This window comes from Chinchilla lanigera, unplaced genomic scaffold (assembly GCF_000276665.1).
Source record: "Chinchilla lanigera isolate Chin_1 unplaced genomic scaffold, ChiLan1.0 scaffold00023, whole genome shotgun sequence".
NCBI lineage: Eukaryota > Metazoa > Chordata > Mammalia > Rodentia > Chinchillidae > Chinchilla > Chinchilla lanigera.
Window position 1 is genome coordinate 12570768 of NW_004955424.1, and position 23046 is coordinate 12593813.

The 23046-nt window shown below is 46.8% G+C and overlaps 1 protein-coding gene across 4 annotated transcripts in view; it reads left to right on the plus strand.

Annotated features, from left to right (window-relative positions):
- The window catches only part of Sfxn5 (sideroflexin 5), a 113254-nt gene that overhangs the window by 24783 nt on the left and 65425 nt on the right, over positions 1 to 23046 (plus strand). For all 4 annotated transcript variants that reach the window (XM_005385576.2, XM_013514690.1, XM_005385578.2 and 1 more), the window contains 4 exons: positions 4277 to 4354; positions 20597 to 20623; positions 21172 to 21226; positions 22760 to 22785. In XM_005385576.2, coding sequence (XP_005385633.1) covers positions 4277 to 4354; positions 20597 to 20623; positions 21172 to 21226; positions 22760 to 22785 — 186 coding nt within the window. The remainder of the gene's footprint in view (positions 1 to 4276; positions 4355 to 20596; positions 20624 to 21171; positions 21227 to 22759; positions 22786 to 23046) is intronic.

Consider the following 23046-nt stretch of genomic DNA (forward strand, 5'->3'; position numbering starts at 1 on the left):
AAAAAAAAAAAAAAAAAAAAAAGCACAAATTGCTTCTATAATTAGGAAAAAGAAAAAAAAATAAAACAGCCACAAAGCTGTATCTACTTTATAAACAGATTCCAGGAAGAGATTCTTTGAGATAAGGGAACTAACATCCATAACTTGGAAAGGGAACAGACAGTCCTTTTCAGCCTTCAGACCATTCCAAGTAAGAAGACCTGCTTCAGCCTCTTGACTGCCTACGGTTCTGTGGTGTGCCAGGTCTTGTTGGGCCAGTGCTGGCCAGTGCTGCGGCCCACATAGGCCTGATGGGTGAGAGGCGCAGTTGTTTGTGTGGTTGGCAGTGATTCTGGCTGCTGCCGCACTGCAGGTGGCTGTGTGCTCGGCACACCTTGCCTGCCCACGGGGAGCCCTTCCTGTGCAGCCTTCTTCCTTCCTTCAGTGGGTTGTGCTGAGGTCTCCATGTTCCCGTCCCAGCCAGCCTTGTCCCGCTGGCAAAAGGGGAGCAGGATGGCTTCTCCCCCCATGCTCACCATCCCTGAGGTTTGGGTCTCCCATCAGAACTTTAACATCAACTGCTCATGTCTGTTTCTTATTAATTTTTTGAGTTATCTGATACATACAAGGTGTGGTAAAAATGTCTATAAATTTTTAAAAGATTTATTACAGTAAAAGATACATTACTATTAATCCCACTCAAAGTACTCCCCCTCAGTTTGAACACACTTGTCCCATCATTCTTACCACTTTCTGAAGCAGTTCTGCAAGCCCTTTTTCTTTCTTTTTTTAAAAGCAGAATATATTTATTGAGTGAAAGAAAGCTTCTGTCTGAGAGAGAGAGAGAGAGAGAGAGACAGAGACAGAGGCAGAGACAGAGAGAGACTGAGACAGAGAGAGACTGACACAGAGAGAGGACAGAGGGCAGGGAGGGAGAGGGGGAGGGAGAGAGAGAAAGAGAAGAAAGAGCCCGTGAGCGGGAGCTGCAAGCCCTTTTTCAGGAGGGTCTTCAGTTACACTATGATGGCTGCCTTGATGTTCTGAATCGATTCAGAATGTTTTTGTTTTGTAGTCATTTTGATTTTGAGGAAGAGCCGGAAGTTTCATGGTGCCTGATCTGGTAAATGAGGACACACTATAATGTTTTTACAGGTCTGTCTTTCTAGATGGTGCTTGGCCGCAACATTCACTGTATTTTTTATCACACCTCATAAGGACAGTCATGAAAGAGGACTTCTAGAAATGCTTTAGAAAGTGGCAAGAGCAAAGCCAGGTGTGGTGGCACATGCCTGTAATCCCAGCGCTCAGGAGGCTGAGGCAGGAGGATTGCCACAAGTTCGAGGCCAGCCTCGGCAATATAGTGAGTTCAAGGCTAGCCTGAGTTACATAGAGAGACCTATCTAAAAAAAAAAAAATTGGGGCTGGGGATATAGCTCAGTGGCATAAGCACCTGCCTGGCAAGCATGAGGTTGTGAGTTCGATCCCTAGTACCACACACACACAAAAAAATTGGCAAGAACATTGAGATTAATGTGTTTGAAGTGAGGGGGAATTAATAGCAATATGTCTTTTAATGTAATAAGTGTTTAAAATTTAAACATTCACTGTATTTTTGATCACCCTTCATATATCAAAATACATGACTCCTAAGTATATATAACTGAGGAATTTTTACAGCTGTTAATATCCATATGACTACTACACAGATCAAGACATTGAACATGCTCATTACCTTAAAAAGTTCTTTTGTATTTTTCCCAGGCAGTACCCCCTCCAAGTATAACAGTTACTTACAGCAAAACCTTAGTTTGCAAGCATAATTCATTCTGGAAATGTGCTTGTAATCCACAGCACTTGTATGTCAGAGCGAATTTCCCCATAAGAAATAGTGGAAACTTCGGTGGTTTATTCCACAATCCAAAAATATTTGCATAAAAATGATTACAGTACTGTAATATAGTACACAATAGTAAAGAAAATACAAAATAAAAAGAAAAATAAACTTATTAACCTACTCTCACCTTTGAAAACCTTCATGGCTGATGTGAGGGGGACAGGAGAGAAGAGGGTTACTGTGTAGGACAACTTTCCTATCACTAACGGAATCACTGCTACCTATTGTTCAGTGGAATCTTTTTCTTTTCATGTATCTTTAACAAGAAACCTCTCCAATGACTCTTGCTTTTCCCCCCTTTTGAATATTTTGGGGAAATGTGACACTGTATTGTTGTTAAGCAGATTTATTGCTTGCACTGTAATAGCTTTATTCGGGTGGTGCTTTTCTATACAATTTTGTACCGTTCCCCACATTTCTCCACATCTCCCTAATTTCCTCTGAAGTGAGGGCCTCCATCGTTTTCTCTTCCTCCTCTGCAGACGAGATCTCCTCCACATTCCATAACCTTATGTGGCTGAGCTGGAGCTGTCAGGGCCTAGCTCCCGTCCATGTGGATCTTTCCCAAACTGCCTGGGCTTCCTTACAGCATGGCAGCTGGGTTCTAAGAGGGTAAAAGAGTACCAGGCATTTTTATGCCCTAGCTTCAGAGGTCACATCAACCTAGTTCTGCTATTTTCTGTTTGCTGAGGTAGTCACAGAGTCCATCAGCCCAGGATAAAGGGGTGGAGACATAAGACTTACCTCTGGGTGGGGCTGTGGGAAGGTTGTAGAAGACCGTAGGAGGTGGGGAATGGAGGTGACCATCTCTGCAAGATACATTTGCCGTATTATGTCTGTGAGATTTACCTACCCTGTGAAACATTACTGGACAGTTTAAAAGTTAAGTAAAGGGCTTGGGTGTGGCTCAGTAGTAGAGCACTCGTCTAGCCTGTGAGAGCCATGGATTGTATCCCAGCACTGCACACACACACACACACACACACACACACACACACAGAGTGATACCATTTGTTCTACCAAACAAGCAAAATGCACGCACATATATAAAACAGATTTTCTGTGAGCATATTTGTATGTGTAAATGTACCAAAAAGACCTAGAGAAGACCCACCAAATTAAGAACAGGGTTACTACAGGGGATGAAGAAAGGGCCCAGACTTTCAGGAGGAAATTTAACCTTAGTTAAAATATTGAAAGCTTTTATGAGGATATATTTACACAATACTTTTGTAATTTCTTCTTAGCATTTTAAAAGCACTGTCGGAGATTTACCTACTAAAGTATGTAAGGCTACAATAACAGAGAGGAAGAAAGGGTGGAGTTCTGTGAGCTTCTTAAATCTGAAAAGCGAAAGTGACAACGGTATTGGTAGAAGGTAACATCTGTACACCAAAGGCTTGTATAAGAGCGTTCATTTCAGCTTTAATCACAAAACCCCAGCCTGCAAGTAACTAATAGGAGAGTGGGTAAGCAAACCACTAATACATGTTATAATGTTGTCGCTTTAGCTTTTAAGATTTAAAAAATCACACGATTCTACCCTTTTTTCCCATCTGCCTCTCTCTCTCTGTTATTGTAGCCTTATATACTTTAGTAGGTAAATCTCTGTCAGTGTTTTTAAAATGTTAAAGTGAAATTACAAAAGTATTGTGTAAATATATTCCCATGAAAGCTTTCAATAATATAACTAAGGTTGAAGTTCCTCCTGAAAGTCTGGGCCCTTTCCTCCTCCACTGTAGTAGCCCTGTTATTAGTTTGGTGGGTCTCCTCTAGGCCTTTTGGATATATTTACACATACAAATATGCTCATAGAAAATTTGTTCTATATGTGTGAGTGCATTTTGCTTGTTTGGTAGAACAAATGTCATCACTTTGTGTGTGTGTGTGTGTGTGTGTGTGTGTGTGTGTGTAGTGCTGGGATACAATCCAGGGCTCTCACAGGCTAGATGAGTGCTCTACCACTGAGCCACACCCAAGCCCTCTACTTAACTTTTAAACTGTCCAGTCATGTTCCATAGTGTATTTTTTTTTGTCTTTTTGAGAGACAGGGTCTTACTATGCAGTTCAGGGCAGTCTTGAGCTCACTTTGTAGCCCAGCCTGGTCTCAAACTCACAACGATCCTCCTGCCTCGACCTCCTGAGTGCTGGGATTATAGGCATGCACCACCACACCCAGTGTCCATAGTATTTTATACCATTGCTGTCAGCCATTTCCCTGTGGAAGGGGATCTAGGTGGTAACCTTCCTATTGTTTTGTGTGTGTCCCATAAACTGAGGGCTGAAGCCTTGAACACTGTAAACTTGTCACTTTGATTGATACTGATGTGCAGTCCCACTGGGGAATGGCTTTCAGGAGCCCTGGATCTGTGCCCCGTGATGTCTCTTTTCTCTCCTCTGCAGAGACGTCTCAGAGAGGCTGTGCAGCTGCTGGAGGACTACAAGCATGGGACCCTGCGCCCTGGGGTCACCAATGAGCAGGTAACTCTGTTGGGGATGGATGTAGGCAGGTGTAGAGGGGAAAGAATGACAGCTTTAAGGGTTAGTTTGATAGTTCATACACTCAAGTTTTTCTTTTTGTCCATAAACTTTATTTCAAAACTTAAAATATTAATGTTTTTTTTCAAAGTATGTATAAAGTGTGTAGATAGTTCAGAAAGCCCAATAGGACTAAAACACTTGTAAGGGGAAATAGAATGCAGCTCACCCGTCCCAATTCCCATTCTCATTCCCTAGAAGCAACTACTTTTGGCTGTATCTCAGAAAGAAATCTGTATTTCAGACTAACACACCTAACTGTACTGCTATTTCTCAATTAGTTCTTTTGTAGTACCTCTTATGGTAGTTGAAGATTTAGCTCTTTTATAGCAAACCCTACAAATACTTCTTCCTCCTACTCTATCCACTTCCTATGATAGTTATCATGGTTTGAAGGTTTATAATCCAGTGTTCAGCCAGGCATAGTGGCACACACCTGTAATCCCAGCACTTGGGAAGCTGAGGCAGGAGGATCATTGTGAGTTCAAGACCAGCCTGGGCTACAAAATGAGCTTGAGGCCAGCCTGAACTGCATAGCGAGACACTGTCTCAAAAAGACCAAAAAACTATATATATATATATATATATATATATATATATATATATATATATATATAAATTTTGAAAATCAGTATTCATGTTATAATTATATGAATGATTTTTACTGCATAGTCAAGTTAGTTGTATCATAATTATGTTTCTTCTCCTTTTCAACTTTATGTTTTGCCTGGAGTTTATACTTGTCTCATTTTTTTCCATTGGCATAGTTTCCTTTGTATCATCTCTAACTTGTTCTGTGTTCTCTAGCAGCCTTTCATTGTTTTCAGTGCCTCATTTCAGTTGAAGACTTCTCTTTCTGTTCCATCATCTCCCTGCCCCCTGAAATTTTTTTCTGGGGCCACGTCTCATCAGTTCTAGGTGTGTATATGTATATGTATATGTATATGTGTGTGTGTGTGTGTGTGTGTGTCTGGGGAGAGTCTTGCTATATAGTTAAGGCTGGCTTTAAACTCGCTATGTACTTACTATGTAACCCAGGCTGGCCTCAAGCTTTCAATCCTCCTGCCTCTGGCTCCCGAGTACTGGGATTACACGTCTACACCACAACTCTGGCAGGTCTTTCTTTTTCTTGATGTATACCATAGCTTTGGTGGAACATTTATTCCAGTAGATCCTGAACAGGGTAAATGGGAAGAACATTTGAGTTCTTTTGTGTCTGAAAAATTGTAATTCTGTACTCAGCTTTAATTGACAGTTTGGGTGAGGACAAAATTAGAGGTTGACAATCATTTTTTTCTTTAAAATTTGAAAGACTGTTGCTTTTCTTCTGAGTTCCAAGATAGCTTTTGAAAATTTTGATGCCAGCCTGGTGTGATGGTGAATGCTTGTAGTTGCAGCTCCTTTGGATGCTGACGTAGGAGGATCACTTGAGTTAGGAGTTCAAGACCAGTCTGGGCACACTGTAAGACCCTCTCATTAAAAAAAGAAAAAGGGCTGGGGATTTAGCTCAGCGGCAAAGCGCCTGCTTGGCAAGCGCAAGGTCGTGAGTTCGGTTCCTGGTACTGGAGAAAAGCACCCCCCCCAAAAAAAAAGAAAAAAAGAAAAAAAATCTGGTTGGGCATGGTGGCACACACTTGTAATCCCAGCACCTAGGAGGCTGAGGCAGCCTGGATCGGCTGAGTATAGCCTGGACCGGCTGAGTATAGCTTGGACCACAGAGTGAGACCCTGTGTCAAACAATCAATCAGTCAATCAATAAATAAAATTTTTATTTATTGATGCCATTTTATTCCTGAGCTTGTGCAGGTAGACTGTTTATTTCTCTTTGGAAATATTTATGGTCTTTTGATCTGTAAAATTATTTCTGAAATTCTGTGTCTTTTGAAATTTATTATTTTAGATTCTTGGTGACCTCTTTCAATCTGAAGTCTCCTGTCCTTTAGTTTTGGCACAAATTTTTGGTCTGTTTCTTTGGTAATTTTATTTTATTCTGGAACTCCTATTAGTCAAATATTGGGCATTCTAGGCTGACACTAAGAACTTCTTATCTTTTTCTTTTCCATCCCTTCCCTACAGGCCGATGTGGGGCTAGGGCTTGGGAAAAAGCAGGGAAGAGGCTGGATGAGGATTTTCATCATAGACCCCAGAAACAAACAGTGACACTGAAGACACGCGATACAGTGGGAGAGCAGCACAGGCAGCGACTCGGCCAGATTCTGGTGTCTGGAAAGGACTTCTGCGGTGTGAAGGGAGGGAAGAGGGTTGGTGGCCAGGGGATCAGGGTAGGAGAGGACCAGGTGAAGAAGCCCAGGTGCTGGAAGTTCAGAGCAAGCTCCTGCAGAGGAGGCGAGTGAAGCAAATATGCTGCACAGCAGCGTGGCTGGGTGAAAGGAGGGCAAGTGCATGAGAGGACACAGTACCTTGGCCAGATGTCCTTTGAGGCCCCCAGGGAATGATGAGGGCCTGGTCCTGCAGACCCGTGCTAAGGTGTTCACACTGCTTGCTGGGTCACGGACAGCATCATAGGGAAGGAGGCTGTAGTCTCACGCCTGAACGGGGTCCTTCTTTCTGGCCACTGGCATTGAAGGCCCTACATGGCCTCACCTCGGTAGCCAGAAGTCGTCTTCAGACCCTCAGATGTTCTCCTACCCTTTGGGGATGGGTCCCCTCACCACCGCTGAAGCTCTTTCTGACCCCTTGTCTGCTCCTAGCCCCAGCCCCCCTCTGCCCCATTCTTGCTGAACTTGCCTCGGGACTTTTTTCAGCTCTCAGAGTTTGGGGAATAAGGTCACATTTCCCCTAGTTGCTTCCTTTAGTGGCTTAAAGCTGCCTATCCTGTTTCTCAGGCCTCTTTGTTTTCTTTCCTGAAAGCCCCCATGTGCCTCAGGGAGTGGGAGGAGGGGACCTGGAGACAGCTTGGCACGAGCTGTGCTTCTCCATTCTGGCTTCTGATGGTGATCCCTGCAAGGCCATCTGGTGGCTGGGTAGCACAGTGCTGAGGTGTGAGCCTGCCACCATGATCCCCTGGGAGCAGATCTTCCCTCTCCCTCCTCTGCCTTCCTGGGGCTCCTCAGGGGTTGAGGGATTGGGTCTGCATGACTCTCATGGTGCATCCCTCACTCTGGCCTCTACAGACATGGGGACAGCGATGACATGCTGTCTTTGCTATTTTCTCATCATGAGGACACAATCCCCAACACCCACAATTTAAAGGGGGAGAGATTTATTCTGGCTCATAGTTTGTAGTGATTTCAGTCCACAATCGGCAGGCTCCATAGCAGAATGGCACGGTGGAAGGGTCTGGGAGAAGGAAAGCTGCTCACTTCAGAGCATCCAAGAGGCAAAAAGGAAGCGGAGAGAGTCAAAGAAGGAGCCAGGAAGGGAGATACATCCTTCCAGGTCACACCCACATTTCCCCCCCCATTCCAACTTGATCCCACCCCCTATCAGCAAGCCAGCTATTACACCCCATAATCCCATCACTTTTCAAAAGCCCCGCCTATGATGATATGAGGCTTTGTGGAGGGGGCATCTAGATATAAACCATAACATTCTGCCCTGGCCCCCAAAAGACTCATGCACATCTCTTTATGCAAATTGCATTTAATTAATCTCTAAGAGTCATAGCACTAACAGGTTCAGCACTGCTGAAAAGTCCAAGTCCAAAGGCTCCTCTGAGACTTAAGGCAAACTCTTAGCTGTGAACCCCTGTAAAAATAAAAATAAAGAGCCAAGGGTGGTGGCTCCTGCCTGTAATCCCAGCAGCACTTAAGCTGGTGGCAGACCTTGGGATCATCCACGGGGTGCTGGCTGTATGGGCATGTAGAATGTGAGTTGTGGAGTCAGGGAGGCTTCCACCCAGACTTCAGAAGAAGGCAGGAGGATCACCATAAATTTGAGGCCAGCCTGGACTACATAGTGAGTTCACGGCCAGCCTGAACTAAATTGTGAGATCCTGTCTTAAAAATTAAAAATATAAAAAAAAGGAAAGAGAAAAAGAAAGTTAAATACTACTGACATATAGTGGCTAAACATTAAATACTGCTGATATACAATGGGTAAACATACAATAGGGTAAACTTTCTCATTCCAAAAGGAAGGAAGTTGAGGGTAGAAAGAGATGAGACCAAAGCAAAATCAAAACTCATCAGGGCAAACATTAAGTCCTTTAGCTCTGTGTCCAGCACTGAGGGTAAGCTGGCCTCAAACTCATGGTGATCCTCCTGCCTCAGCCTCCTGTGTGCTGGGATTACAGGCATATGCCACCATGCCTAGCTTGTGTATGACTTTAAAAAGTTCATACCACAGACTATCAGTATCCTCTACATCATCAGAAGGACAGACTATGGCAACTTTAGATCTTAGCAAATTAGAGGGCTAACTCCCGGAACCACTAAACCAATAAGAGAAATTCATCCTTACAATTCTATTTCTCTAGAACTACTTCTAGTAGTAAAATCTGTATCAGTAAGAGGAACAGATTTAAATGTAAATAGTAAATATATATTTACTAAGTCATCTTATAATGAAATATGGAACCAGGCGTGAAAGGTGAAAGAATACAAAATGACCATCTGCATGCCAGAGAGACGGGGGATCCTGTCAAAGGTTGAAAGCCTCACTGCAGAGCCTAGTATGACTGTGTCCAAAAGCCAGAGCCTGCACTAGAAGGCTCAAGAGTGCTGGAAACCTGGAGGAGCTGGAGATGAGCACCCAAAGGCAATGATGAAGACTGGAGCTCCTTCAAAGAAGCAAAGAGAAGAATTCTTTCTTTCCCTTTTTATTCTCTCCAGGCTCCAGGCCTATTGGTTGGTACCACCCATATCTTGGGTCTTTCCCCCTCAGTTTGTTGCCTACATGTCAGTCATCCATAGAAACACCCAGAACTGTGCTCCATGGATCCACTAGGTGTTTCTTAATACACTCATGTTGACATGTCTCAATGAAAGATTGCATGTGTGTTGGGGTCAGTGATCTAGAATTAAGGACAGCCCTGGTTCCAGGCCCAGGCTGGCTGTGACCAAGGACCTGTCTACTCCATGTGAAGTGGCCCAGGGCAGTTCTTGGTCTCAGGGTGGACAATGGCTCAGTCTGCACCTGTGCTATGCTGCACCATTGTCCTTTTGAAGATATGTGGGTCAGAATTGCACAGTGGTCCTGCTGCCTGCAAACCTGTCCTGCTGCTCTAGGTAGTGCTGGGTAACTTGTGTGTGCTCTCTTCTGCCCATTTATTTTTGAGACAGGGGCTCGCTATGCAGTTCAGGCTGGCCTTGAGCTCACTTTATAGCCCAGGCTGGCCTCGAACTCACAACAATCCTCTTGCCTCAGCCTCCCAAGTGCTAGGATTACAGGCGTGCACCAGCACACCTGGCCTTCTGCCCACTTTTTTTTTTATTGAAGCTGCCCTCCAGTTACCGCATCTCACCAGTGGGTACGCACAAGTGTATCCACAGTTTGTTTACTCCTGATGGTTGTGCTCTGGTTTTTTGTTTGTAGGCAGCTGATATCTCCTCCACAGACTATTAATCTTGTTAAACAATTGCTACACCCATGAATAGTGAATCCTGAGGTTACAATAAAAATAAATATAATTTATTATTTGGGCTCAGCAGGTAGAAATTTGATGGGTTAAGGACCCTAATGAGGATAGCAGCCCTCAGTTAAGCAGCAAAGCCACAGTTAAGTAAAAAATGTAATCATAGGCATAACCAACAAAGTTTCTAGTTGTTGACTCTGATTTCTCTCTCTATATCTATCTATCTATATCTATCTATCTACCTATCTATCTATGCTTTGCTGCTGTGCTTTGACATGGATGAGGTTAAATAAGCAAGGCCCCCACCAGGGTGAACCACCTCCATTCACTGCATCTTACCAAGTGCCAGGCAGCACACTACGTACTAGCACTTTATGCATAGTATCTCAGTTAATCTTCATAGAAACCTACATGATAGGTGTCTTAGTTGCTTTTCTCATTGTTGGGACAAACACCTAGATATAAACCAAACAATAGGCACCTACATCAACCCCATTTTATAAGGAAGAAAACTGAGGCTCAGAGATGTCACACAGGAAGAAGGTGTGGAATGGGAACTGCCAGTGGGCCTGATCCAGTGGGAGCAACATTCCCTGTAAATTACGAACAAGAGCTGAGAAGCAGAACGGAGTGGAGAGGCGTGTGGAGAAAGGGGGACAGAGATAGAGACAGTGGTAGAGACTGAGAGATGAGATCACAACGGGAGGTGGGAGCAAGTTGGGAAGTCAGAGGCCGGATTGCAAAGTCTTTGTAAGCCAAGTAGAGCTACTGGATGTGTCAGATGGGGCAAGAAGAAGCTACTGACAGCTCTTGAGCAAGGGAGTGATGTGCAAGCGGTGCGGTGGGAGCATCAGCCAGAGCGCAGGGCGGGTGGGTGCTCTGGGGAGAGGAAGGTCTGTTACAGAAAGCTCCCTGGGAGCTGCTGGAGTAATCTGAGTGCAGTGAGCTGGTCTCTGGGGAGTTCTGTAGGCTCCCGAGTGGGGGCTCTGCCTTCATTGCACGCGGGAAGCATACAGCCTTTGTGAAGTGCCTGCTCTGCCCACAGCGCAGCACACTGGCAGCTTGGAGATCGCAAGCAGGATGGTGTCTGTCCGCGGCTTGCCAAGGCGAGAGTGCAGCTGGGATGTAAGAGATCCTGCAGGTCTCCTCCTTCGGCAGAGAGGAAATGGGTCAGTCATGTTTGGACACTACTGAAAATAGAGCAAATACCAGAGGCTTAAAATTACTTGCACCCCAGATCTTCTGTGGGTGTCAGCAGGTTTGTTGAAGCTGGCTAAAGGGAAGGCGAGGCAGACTTCCTGGTCTCCCCAGAGCCTCAGGTACTGGGAATCTGATTAGCACCTTGCTTTTCCAGCCAGCCCAGCATGGCCTTACCATCAGCACAAGCGGGCAAGTGACCGATGTTCACAGAGGCACATTCCGCAGTACAAAGGGTAATGGGTGCTATAGGTGTGTTTCTCTGCTGGGTCACTGCAGTGACTCCCCGCTGGGCTCCCGTTTCTCCCTGGCCCCTACATCATTCCCAATGCAGCAGTCAGAGGGACGTGTGAAAACATACATTACACTATTTGTTCCTCTGCCCCAGAGTTTCTCAGCCTTGGGACTGTTGGTATTTGAAGCTGAATAGTTCTTTGTTGTAGGGCTGGCCCATGCCCTGGGTGTTGTTTAGTTTCACCCCTGGCTTCTACTTACCAGATGCTAGTAGCACCCCCTCCCCAGGCACAGCAACCAAAATTGTCTCTAGACATTGCCAAATATCCCCTGGGTGCAAAATCACCTTAGATGGAACAGTCTGTTTTAGTAGGAACTGTGTAGTGCCACACATTTCCACTCAGAGTAAAGACCACAGTCCTCTCTGATCTTGGCTCCTACACTCCGCCTTATTCAGTCCCCTGCGCTCACACCGGCCTCCCTATTGTCCCTCAAACAAGCCAGACAGGCCCACCTCTGCTGCTGCCACCAGAGCAGCCTCCATCTGACGTCTCTGCGCAGCTCGTCCCTTCCTGTGTTTTCTCCAGTCTCATCTCTGAGACCTACCCTGACCACCTCACTGCTGCAACTTCTACCTCGCACACTCCCTATTCTCTCAGCCTGTCCTACTTTCCCTTGTTTCCTGAAGCACTTAGTCTCCTAACATTCGAAAGAATTTACTTTTTATTACTTATTTTCTGTCCCCCGCCCAACCCGTAGGTTCTGTAATAGCAGAGCTTTTTGTCTGTTTTTTTTTTTGTTTTTTTTTTTAACCACTGATAGATCCTTAGCACCCTCAGCACCCAGTAAATACAGTAATACCATGGTTCACAAGCACTTCTGTTTGTAAACAATTCGGTTAGTGAACAAAAGCATTTGGCAAAATTTTGCTGCTGTTCGCAAACTCCACACCAGGTGACAAACATGACCACGGCCATCTTCCCCACACAAACACAAACACAACCATTGTCCCTAAAATCATGAAACAAGTTAAGTTCATAAACCAAGGTACCACTGTATGTATTCACTGAGTAAATGAATTATTGTGACAATAACCTTGAAAGTAAATATTCATTGTCCTCATATTACAAATTAGGAAGCAGAGAGTCGAAGGAGTGAATAAGTCATACCAAGTCACATGGCCAGCGAGTGGGAGATCTAGAACTCAAACTCTATTCAACTCTGGGGTATGTTTTCTCAAAAGAGAGAAGCCGAGTGGATAGGGAGTAGAGTGCCGAAGCAGGTGCAGGGTCTCTCTTCTTTCATGTGTCTATAGAATTGGGGCTACCTTCACCCCACACAGACTTCCATCAGTACTTATTACCTGAGAGTTACCAAGGCAACACAATTAATGGTGAAGTATAATGTGATTGGCCCAAATGATAAATTAGAAGTTCTTTTTGTTTGTTTGATGGAGGCATCCTTTGCCTTACAGAAGGATCCCCTTCAGGCTCTGTTTAATTACCTTCTGGAGGTTGTTTTAAATAGGCTGTCTTTGCTGCCTTAAGAGGTTTGGAGAAGCAGCTTGGAAGGAGGCAGAGGGGAAGCAGAGAGAGCCAGACGGGAGGCGGGGCCTGGGCAGTGGCTCTTTCTCTGGGTGTCCTGTGCTCCTAGAAGCAGGTGGGACCCATCACTGGCCCTAACCCTGGTCTCTCCGCAGATTCAGAGTTCAGAGTGCTGCTCAGCCGAGACATTGGCTGTTCCTGAAATCAGCAAACTTCTGCAGTGCTCCACCCCCAGAGGGCTTCCCCTAGCCCCCTCCGTCCTCATTCCCCAAGTTGGGAAATCAAGCTAAGTCCAAAGTGACATATTTACACTGGTTTGTCTCCGGAGCCAGTCTGTCCCAGGGGATCAGGGCTGCACATTTTCATGTTCAGCCAGAGGCACAGGGGGAGCTGGGCTCAGGCCAGATGACTTCAGATCACAGTTAGGGATTGTAGTTTGAAGTAGGTAAGTTTCTGTGTGCTGAGGGTGGGGACCGTGCTGGGGGCTCCCTGGCCCAGATTCACAGTGTGGGCGGCCCATACACTGCTTCTCAGTTGGCCTTCCACGGAATGTGCCCGTGGGCAGGGCTGGCCGCCCCCTTTTCTGCATCTAGCACTTAACTTGTGGGTCCAGCAGGTGGCAGGGGAAAGCCCAGACCCAAGAAGTGAGACTTGAGTCTTTACCCTGGGCCTGGCGCTGCAGACTGTAGGACATGAAGGGGCCCAAGACAGACTTGCTTCGCCTCCTGCCTGATTTGTTTTTAAACCACGCATAGCTAAGGTGTGAGGTGGCTTGCACAGGAAGGTCAAGCAAGTCAGTGTCTGAGCCAGGTGCACAACCCTGACTGTTGTCACTGCAGCCTGAGATAAGACAAGGCCCCAGGAAAGATCAGATCATGACTAAGAGTTTTCTTTGAAAACAGACATCTTCTGTCCCCTTCCTCAGTGTACTGAGGCTGGTACACTGCCAGATGCCACAAGAAGCACTTAGAAGCCAGGTGTGCTGGTGCACACCTGTAATCCCAGCACTCCGGGAAGCTTAGACAAGAGGACTGCAAGTTCAAGCCCAGCCTGGGCAATTTAGCAGCTTGTTAAAGATGCTATCTCAAACTTTTAAAAAGGGATGGAGGTGTAGCTCAATGCAAGGACCTTAGGTTCAATCCCCGGTGTCATGCCCCTGCCCCCTAAAAAAGAGCCTTAGAATCCATACTGGCTTCCACCTGTTCTGCTCTTCCCTGGAAAACGTTCGCTCATATTATGAGAGGCAGTTTCGTATGACCACAAAGGTCTTATACTAGTAAGAGTTATCTTAGGTGCTGTAATACAAAGATACCACAGTATAACAGAAGTTTCCTTCTCAAGTTCCAGTCCAGTGGGCAACTGGTTATGCTCTACAGGATCATGCAGGGGCCAAAGCTCCTTCTACCACGCTTTTCTCTGTCTTCTTGAGTGCTGCATTATCTGCATGGCCGCATCCTTGCTCTGGCTTGCAAGAGGGGCCAAAAAGCATGGGATGGAGGGAAGGCACTGGCTGGAAAAGGCACCTCTCACTTCCCCTCCAGTGCCAGTGGGGGCCCAGTCCCTTGGACAAGCTTAATTGCAAAGAAGGCTGGGAGATGTAGGGTCATTCACCTGCCAGCTGCCATTCTCTGACAATGAAGATGACAGATTTTCTTGGACAGCTAATGGTCTGAGCCAGAGGGGTCAATTTAGTGCTTGAATGTTATGCATGTTATTTTTACTTTTAGTTTTTTGAGAAAGGATCTTGGTATGTAGTCCAGGCTAGACTCAAATTCACTATGTAGTCCAGGCTGGCCTTGAACTGGTAGCAATCCTCCTACCTCAGCCTCCCAAGTGCTGGGATTATAGAAATGGGCCGTCATGCCCAGGTATTTTTATTTTTCTAGTGGTTAATGTTAATTCTTTTTTATCCTTTTGCAGTGCTGGGATAGAGCCCAGGGCCTCAGACATGCTAGGCAAGCACTGTACCACGGAACTACTCCCTAGTCCTACTTTTAATTTTTTAAAACCAATTATATTTGAGTAGGTAATATAAACAACATATAAAATTTTAGAGGTATAAAAAGAACAGAAAATAGAAAGAGAAGTCTGCATTTTCCCGGTCTCCCAGTTGCCCAGTTCCCCTGCTTAGAGTAACCACTGATCTCTTCTGTAATGTGCCAGAGACATTTATATAATTTACCCTTTCTTTAAATGCTTAAGATAGCATAATGATATCTGAGTGAAATTCACTGCACCATGGTTTATAATAGTTCTGACGAAAATATGACATACACACATGTTGTATGATTCCTGTTATGTCAGATACCTAGTGTACTTGACTTCATAGACAAAAAGTAAACTAACGGTTGCCAAGAGCTGGGCTGGGGAGGGACAGGGAATGTGTTTGCTGGGTACAGAGTTTCAGCAGGGGAAAATGAAACACTCCTGGGGTGTACTTAATGCTACGGAGCTGCGCCCTTTAAATGTGGTTAACATGGTAAATTTTACATTGTGTATATTTTCCCACAATAAAAAAGGAAAATAGTATGAGAGTCCACCAACTAGGGAGGCAGCTTACTTTATTTTTATATTTTTGCAGTGCTACAGATGTAACCCAGGGCCTCATGTATGCTAGACAAGAGTTCTACCACTGAGCTGTGCCCCCAGCCCAGGACAGTTTATAATTTATTCACTGAAGGTTTTCATAAGGAAGAGGAAGGCTGCTCTGTGTGCACTGATACGGAAAGACACCAAATATGGGACGTGCTTCAGGGGCAGAACAGGGTGTAGCGTTCAGGGACAGGTGTGTGTGGTGGTTAAGAGCAAGGGCCTAGGGCCAGGTTGCTTGCTTTCAAATCACTGCATGTTCTGGGACTTTGGGCAAGTCATTGTTCCGCATCAGCAAGTGGGAGATACACTAGTCCCAACTCCCAGGTTGTTGAGGAGATTAAATAAATTGAAAACTACAAAGCTTGAGACAGAGCACCCTCTCACTAGGTGGGGCTGGATGACTGGCGTGGATGAATGGGAGTGAAGGGACAAGCGGACCTGAGTGAGAGGCCAGAGCTGTCATCTGGCACTGGCTTTCTTATCTGTCCTGTGGGAACAGGTATCTGTGAGAATCTAGTAGTTCATGGGAGGGAAACTGCTCAGCAAAACACTTTTGGTCTTTATCTGGCGGGGGTCACGTCTAGGACTCTGGGCTCCTGGGCTCCCAGGAAGTCCTTGGGTGCAGGTGGGGAAGGTGGTGTTTGACTCTGAGGGCCATGACTCAGCCTGGCTCTGAAGTGCAGCACTGTTTAGGGGGTGTTGATGGGCAGAGAGAGGGTCGAGGGGCTGCCGGGGAGCCTCTGCTTGTAAGGGACCTGGGACCTCAGGACAAGGCCAGCCGCTCAAGACTAAGACCTTACAGTCATGCTAGACAGCCGCAGACATTAGTCCACCCCACAGGGCCGGAGATGGTAGGGAGGATCATCTCCGTCCTGCCTCCAGCCCTGGGGGCCCTGGCAGGGCCCCTTCCTCTCTCTGACATGAGTTACCCTGTGTGAAAAGAACCTCCCCACGTCCCAGGCATGCTGGGGGAATAAGACAATGGAAATGAAGTTACTCTGGAAGATGATTAAATCCCTTAAAAATAGTGCTCATTTGAATTTCTTCCTCTATTTTAGTCAACCACACTGAGCACGTTCTATGAGTCAAATATTTTATATATGCATATCTCATTTAACCCACTGTATTAGTCATATTAAGCCAAGTGCTCTAACAAAGCTCCTGATTCCAGGCACTTCTGGCAGTAAGGTCTATTACTCACTCACTCACTCACATCTGAGTCCAGTACAACCGGCTCGCTTGGTGTGTGCTGTTGTTCAGGGACCATGTTCCTCTGCTTCATGACTTTGTCCTCTTCTTGGGCTTCCTTGAGGTCACTGCATCCTCTGTGGGATGCCTTGGGGCCAGGAGAAGTGGGGGTCATCATCCCCACCCTCAGTCCACCAGCCAGCACCCAGTTTCAGGGGCCACCCGACTGCGGGGTGCCACGGAGTACAGGTATATCTGTCCTCCAGGGGAAAAGCACATGAGCTCAGGGGATGCTAAACACTGCCTAAAACACTCCCACTTTACTGATGGAGAAACTAAGGCTCAGAGGCAGCAGAGTTTTCCCAGGGCCACACACCAACTAAGTGCCAGAGCTGGGATTTGCCCCCTGCTTATTTTTTTCGTTTCATCTTCTTTTGCTTTTGTCTTACTCTCTGAAGGTACGGTAGTGTTTTCAGAGTTTTCTTTATTTCCTGTGTTGTCTCATTTCCTCAGAAATCCTACTCTATGTGTGTTTTTGTGTGTCCTCACTGAGCAAGGCTCTTTCATTTAGGGCCTCTAAATACCGATGTACATAGGCAGAGTGGCTGAGTTGTTTATGGGTCTCAGTGCAGAATGAAACTTCAAGATCCTTCTTCAAAGCAGAACAAAGGGCCAGGTGAGGTGGCACATACCTGTAATCCCAGCACTTGGGGAGGTTGAGACAGGAGGATTGTGAGTTTGAACTTAGTGATTTAATGACCCTGGCTCAAAATAATTAATTAATTTTTAAAAGTTTTAAAAGGCTGGGGATGTAGTAAGTGTGAAGGTCCTGGGTTCAATACCCAGTACCACAACACACACACACACACACACACACACACACACACACACACGCACACACACGGAGAGAGAGAAAAGAGAACCACATACCATAAAAAACTATTCTTCCCTCTTTTCTGCAGTCTCCTTTCCTTCCTTCCCTCTCCCTCCTCCCCTTCTCTCCCTCTCTGCCCTCCTTCTTTGTCTCTCTTCCCCCGCACCCTTCCCTGGCAAGGTGTTTTTTATTTTCTATTTAGTGTCACACTCCCTTGGCCATGGGGACCTTCCTGTGACAAGTGCAGGGCCTCACGGGCACCTAGAGCCAGGCAGCTGCAGGGCCCTGTCCATCCTCCCCCATCCTCCTGGAGTGGAGGGTGGCAGTGGTCACTGGGTGGCTGACAGGTGGCAGGAGGCGGTAGGAGGCAGGACCACGTGTAACCTGAGGCTGCAGGCTCCTAGCACGTGCTCCACTGTGCACGGCTCTCCATGTGCACAGCACAAATTCAAAGATAAAGATATTGAGAGAACCAAGACAGCAATCACAGTGCACCAGGCCCCTAAGACAAGGTCTCCTTCTCGATACTGCTGATAACATTTCCTTGCAGTCCCCTTTCTGCGGTGTTTTTCTGGGAGCATTTGTGTTCCTGGAAGAGGGGTCTCCATCTTCCTGTCCGTGTCATCCTGGGGCCGGACACGGAGGAGCCCCACCGCTGCTCTGACCCTCGTGTCTCCCTGCTCTCAGCCTTGCTGCACTGAGCTTTCCTGGTGCCCGAGCCCACTCACTTCCTGTTGAGCCCCATCTCCAACACGTGGGGTGCACTGCCACCCCCCACGGCGCTGCTGGCCATTCGTTCATCAGCTCTCCACACTCAGAGCTGTGTGCATCTCCCGCCTGCTTCCACGAAGTCTTCAGCTGCTCTGTTCCTTGGTCACGCTCTGCTGCAGGGTTTGGAGGCAAGGAGAGAACCCCATGCATTGCACCACCGTGTTTAACCAGAAATCGGTTGAGTCTTGGGTAGATTTCTATTTTAGAATGTGAGACTCCTTCACCAAACACTTATTAGGCACCTACTGTGTGCCAGGCACTGTGGAAGGCAAGTTCCTACCTCCCAGAGGCTGGACTGCAAGCTCAAAGGTGAGAGGACCCAGAAATGGACATTTGTGATTGGGGGTCCTGGGGGGAAGTCATGAGTTTGCTCCAGGCCAGGAGTCTCATCTCGGACAAAACTTGGACTTGGGGAATGTACTTCAGAGCAGAAAGAACCAGACTTGTGTAATTTTTCCCTCTCTGCTATATGTTCTCAGTTATCTTCTCTCTCTCTCTCTCTTTTGACGATGGAGTCTCACTATGTAGTCCAAGCTGGCCTTGAACTCGCTTCTGTAGCCCGGGCTGGCCTGGAACTCATGGTGATCCTTCTGTTGCAGCCTCCCCATTGAGCTCTAGGATTACAGGTGTGCGCCACCACACCAGCTCACTTACCTTTCTGGTCACAGAGATTCTCTACTTGCTTTATTATTCTCTCTTCAATCTTGTTTCCATATTATTATTTTTAAAAAACTTACTGCTTCTCATCTTCTTGGCCTGAAATAGCAGATAATCAAGTGTGTTTGCAACATATCTAAAATAAGCATTAATTAAGCTGTGAATTAAGGCTTAAGAGACTCAGCAGTGAGTAAAATGTATTAACTTTAACATCAATTGTATAACTTCTATTTTTACTACCCAGTAGCGTTCTTAACTTCAGCAGCTTATTTTATATTTCAGATGACCACTGTTGCCATGTAAGTGAGGCATACTGTTGTAAAACTTTAAACATTGCCTGCCAGTGGCCTTTTTCTTCCAGCTCTATTCCCTTCTTGCTCCATTAAAAGTGCACTGGCCTTTGGTTTGCCCACAGTGTCAATTTTTATTTACTGTGTTTTCTTTGTTTGTTTTTTGTCTTTTTGAAACAGGGTCTCACTCTACAGTTCAGGCTGGCCTTGAACTCACTGTGACCCTCCGGCCTCAGCCTCCTGAGTGCTGGGATTACAGGTGTGCACCACCATGCCCAGCTTGCCGTGTTTTCTTGATCCAAAAAGACTTGTCTCATCACATTTTAAAATCTCTAACATGAGATGTGTCTTATAATTGAGTGGGATCTTGGCATTAGGTCACAGTATTCTTTCTTCTTATGTGGTACATGATAGTGTGTCTTAGGACCAATGATGTCTCAGATTTAATGGAATAGAGTATTGATAGCATTTGAAAGAACTGATAAATTGTTCTGTTTTCCCAGCTTGCCCTTTACTCCTGGCTGTGCTAGAAAGAGACAACATTATTACACATGTGAAAGCAACTTTTTTCTCCCTAGACTCTTATAATAACAGTAGGAATAACAATATCAGCAACAGTATGCACTTACAAAGCACCTACTATGTGTTGACACTGCTTTAAGCACTTTCCAGAGACCTCTCCAAAAATCCTAGGTTAGTAACACAGCGGTTATCCCCATTTCACAGATGAAGAAACGAAGGGTGAGAGGCAGCAATGGCAAAGCCAGCAGTCTGGGCAGTCCGTCTCTGAAAAGAGTTACACTATGCTGCCTCTAGTGATTCTGGGAGCTGAAGTATCTTCATCTAGATCAGAGGATCTTCTCTGGCTGTACCTTCAAATTAACTAGCGAGCTTTAGGGAAACACGGAAAGACTTCTCCAAGTTGTTTTAATAGACTGCCACAGCACAGAGTCCCTGGCTGAATGATCTGTGTGTGATGCCCGAGCTGTGCCATTTGGGATCTGTGACCTTTTTACCTCTGATGCCGGACCCTCCTGGTGGCTGCTGAGCCTGGGGTGCCAAGGGCAGCAGGAGTCTCTTAAGCTTCTGGAGCTGGATCCCTCAGTTAGAAATAAGCCTCCCAGGGGGCTGGGGATTTAGCTCAGCGGCAAAAGCGCCTGCCTGGCAAGCGCAAGGTCGTGAGTTCAGTTCCCGGTACCGGAGAAAAACAAAACAAAACCAAAAAAAAAAAAGAAATAAGCCTCCCAGACTTTAAACTGATGTATTCACTTTTAATTGTTATTACTCCTTCCTCTCTTCTAGCTCTGGAGTGCACAGAAAATCAAGCAGGTAACCCAGTTTGGGATTATCTTCTCTCCTTCGTGCTTTCCTGGACCCTTTCCCACCCTGTCCCAGGGATCTAGCCCCGCCCCCATACCATTAGGAACCTTCCCCTGTCCTGTTTGCCCCTGGCCACCTCCCCTTCTTTCCACCCCAGCACGCAAAGGCCTGTGCTCCTGCAGCCTGGAGCTCCGGCCAAGCTGGCCTCTCTCTGGGTGCTCTGAGTTACTGCAATGCCAGGTTGTGTTCACCAAATCCTGATTACGTGCCTACTACGTGCCATGCAGGGGGTGAAAAAGCCCTTGATGTAGTTTGGATCCCTGTGGGCTTCTGGTCTCCCCCGTACTCAGCTTTAAGGATTAGACAGAGGAGGATGCTAGCCATGGTCCATGTTTGGTTTTCTCTTGTCCTGAGTGATGGAAAGGACTGAGTGACCAGAAGGCCATATATAGTCACTGGTATGTGAGTCTTCCAGGGAAGATATCCTTTTCCCTCTTTCTTCCCCTAACCCCTCTGCTCCCCCCACCTCCCGCATGCTCTGTTCCTGACTCTTGCAGGCTATTCTACACCCGGACACCAACGAGAAGATCTTCATGCCCTTTAGAATGTCAGGTAAGCTCCTGGGCCCTTCTGGTTCTGTTCAGCCTGGGAAGCTGGCAGTGGCCACTGTTCCAGGGGCATCTACCTGTGCTCGTCTGAGGAGAGGTTAGAGCCCATTACACATGTAGCCACACTGGCACCTTGGCTCAACCATACAAGACCAGCCAGCCTCAGGATCCCCTGTGGCACTCACCTGCTCTTTTCCGCCTGAGCAGTTGGGGTTGAGCTGTGTTTTCTACAGGTGAATCTGGTGTCCTCCACTCTCATCCTTACTCAGTGGTCAGTAGAGGGGCATAAGCCCTGTACCCCTGGGTTTTAGGGCCTGGAAAGCACCTGCACATAGGCTGGCTGGGTCTGGCACGGTTGTCCTGCCCATGGTTCTGAGACCTTCTGGGGCTTGCCCAGAGTCACTCTGCAGAGCGTCTCACTCACCAGTGTGCTGATACCCGCTCCTTGTGATTTCTCGCCATTATAAGCAGTACCAGTCCTGAGTCACAAGGTTGCTGTGGAGGTCTGCCTGATGCTGCCTTGGGAAGGCTCTCAGCTGGAGAAAGGGGCCTCAGTCAGATGAGTCAGTCAGATCCCCACCCGCAGAGAGCCTGACCTTGCTGGGGAGAGAATAAGCAGGCAGGGAATGGAAGATCTTGTGGACCACCCATTGCTCAATGGTCCCCAGCTTTGCCCTGAAGAACTCTGGGAGCAAAAGCTCTGAGCATCTTGGAAACAGCTGTGGATGTTCCCTGGGCCCTGTAGGCTCATACCTGCAGCCTGGCTCCTCTTGTAATTCTGGACCTTTTAAAGTTATATATTCCTCTGAGGCCCAACTAAAGTTGGGATCTCCCAACAGAAGGGAGCAGGTAGGTGAGGGAGGGCTCAGAATGTGATCCTTGCCTTAGATGCAACTCAGGAGAGCATGCTCCTTGCTGCCCGCCCGCCAGCTGACTGGCTGCCCAGGTTAGAAGCTGGGGACGAGGGACTGACTGCTGACAGCAATGGGGCTGGCAGAAGCCTCCCTGGGAGGCCACATGCAGCGAGGAGCCGGGGGTCAATGCCTGGCTGCACAGCTTCCCCGATGCTGCCCAGCCCAGGCCCTAGGGAGTTAAGAACTGGAGCGCAGAGGTGTCCATTGCAGGTAGGCAGGGCTGTTTCCCAAAATGTTGCAATGTTGGGGAAGTAAAGAAAGATAAGCTGAGGGAACCCTCCTGAGAAGACAGCCAGTCTAGTGTGGGGCTTGAGGGCAGGACATGCAGTGCCTCCTGCAGGAAATTGCTGAATACCAACTGGGGGTCCCAGGCAGCAGCCTTGCCTGCAGGAAGGAGGGGAGTGAGATCGCTTGGCCACAGAACTGAGAGCAGGAGGCTAGGGACGCAGGGGAGCTCTGCTGTGGGGAGGGCCGAGCTGAGGAAGGGTCTGAGGGGTGGAGGGTGGCTCCTGCCTAACTGTCCGGAGTCCTTGTGCCAGTGCCAGTGATCAGACCAAGCCTGGCACGCTCCTGATCTCTCAAGTGAGACCTGATTCCTTTCTCTTCTCTTTCCCCACTCACAGGTTATATTCCTTTTGGGACGCCAATTGTAAGTATTTCCTTCAAAAGGATTTCTTGTCTAACAACTTTGAGTGTATGACTTTACATCATTGTTCATAGAGATTTGACTGAGTTTTTTATTTAGCACAAGTTCCCAGAGGGGAGCTATTGGATAAAATTGTATCAGTTTTTCTATCACTTGCTATGGGTTGACTGATTGCCACCTTCTTTTGATAAAGGTGTACGGACCTCCTTCCTCCACAAGTTAGGAAGGACCTTCCTCCCTACATGTTCTTCACCCCCAGAATAT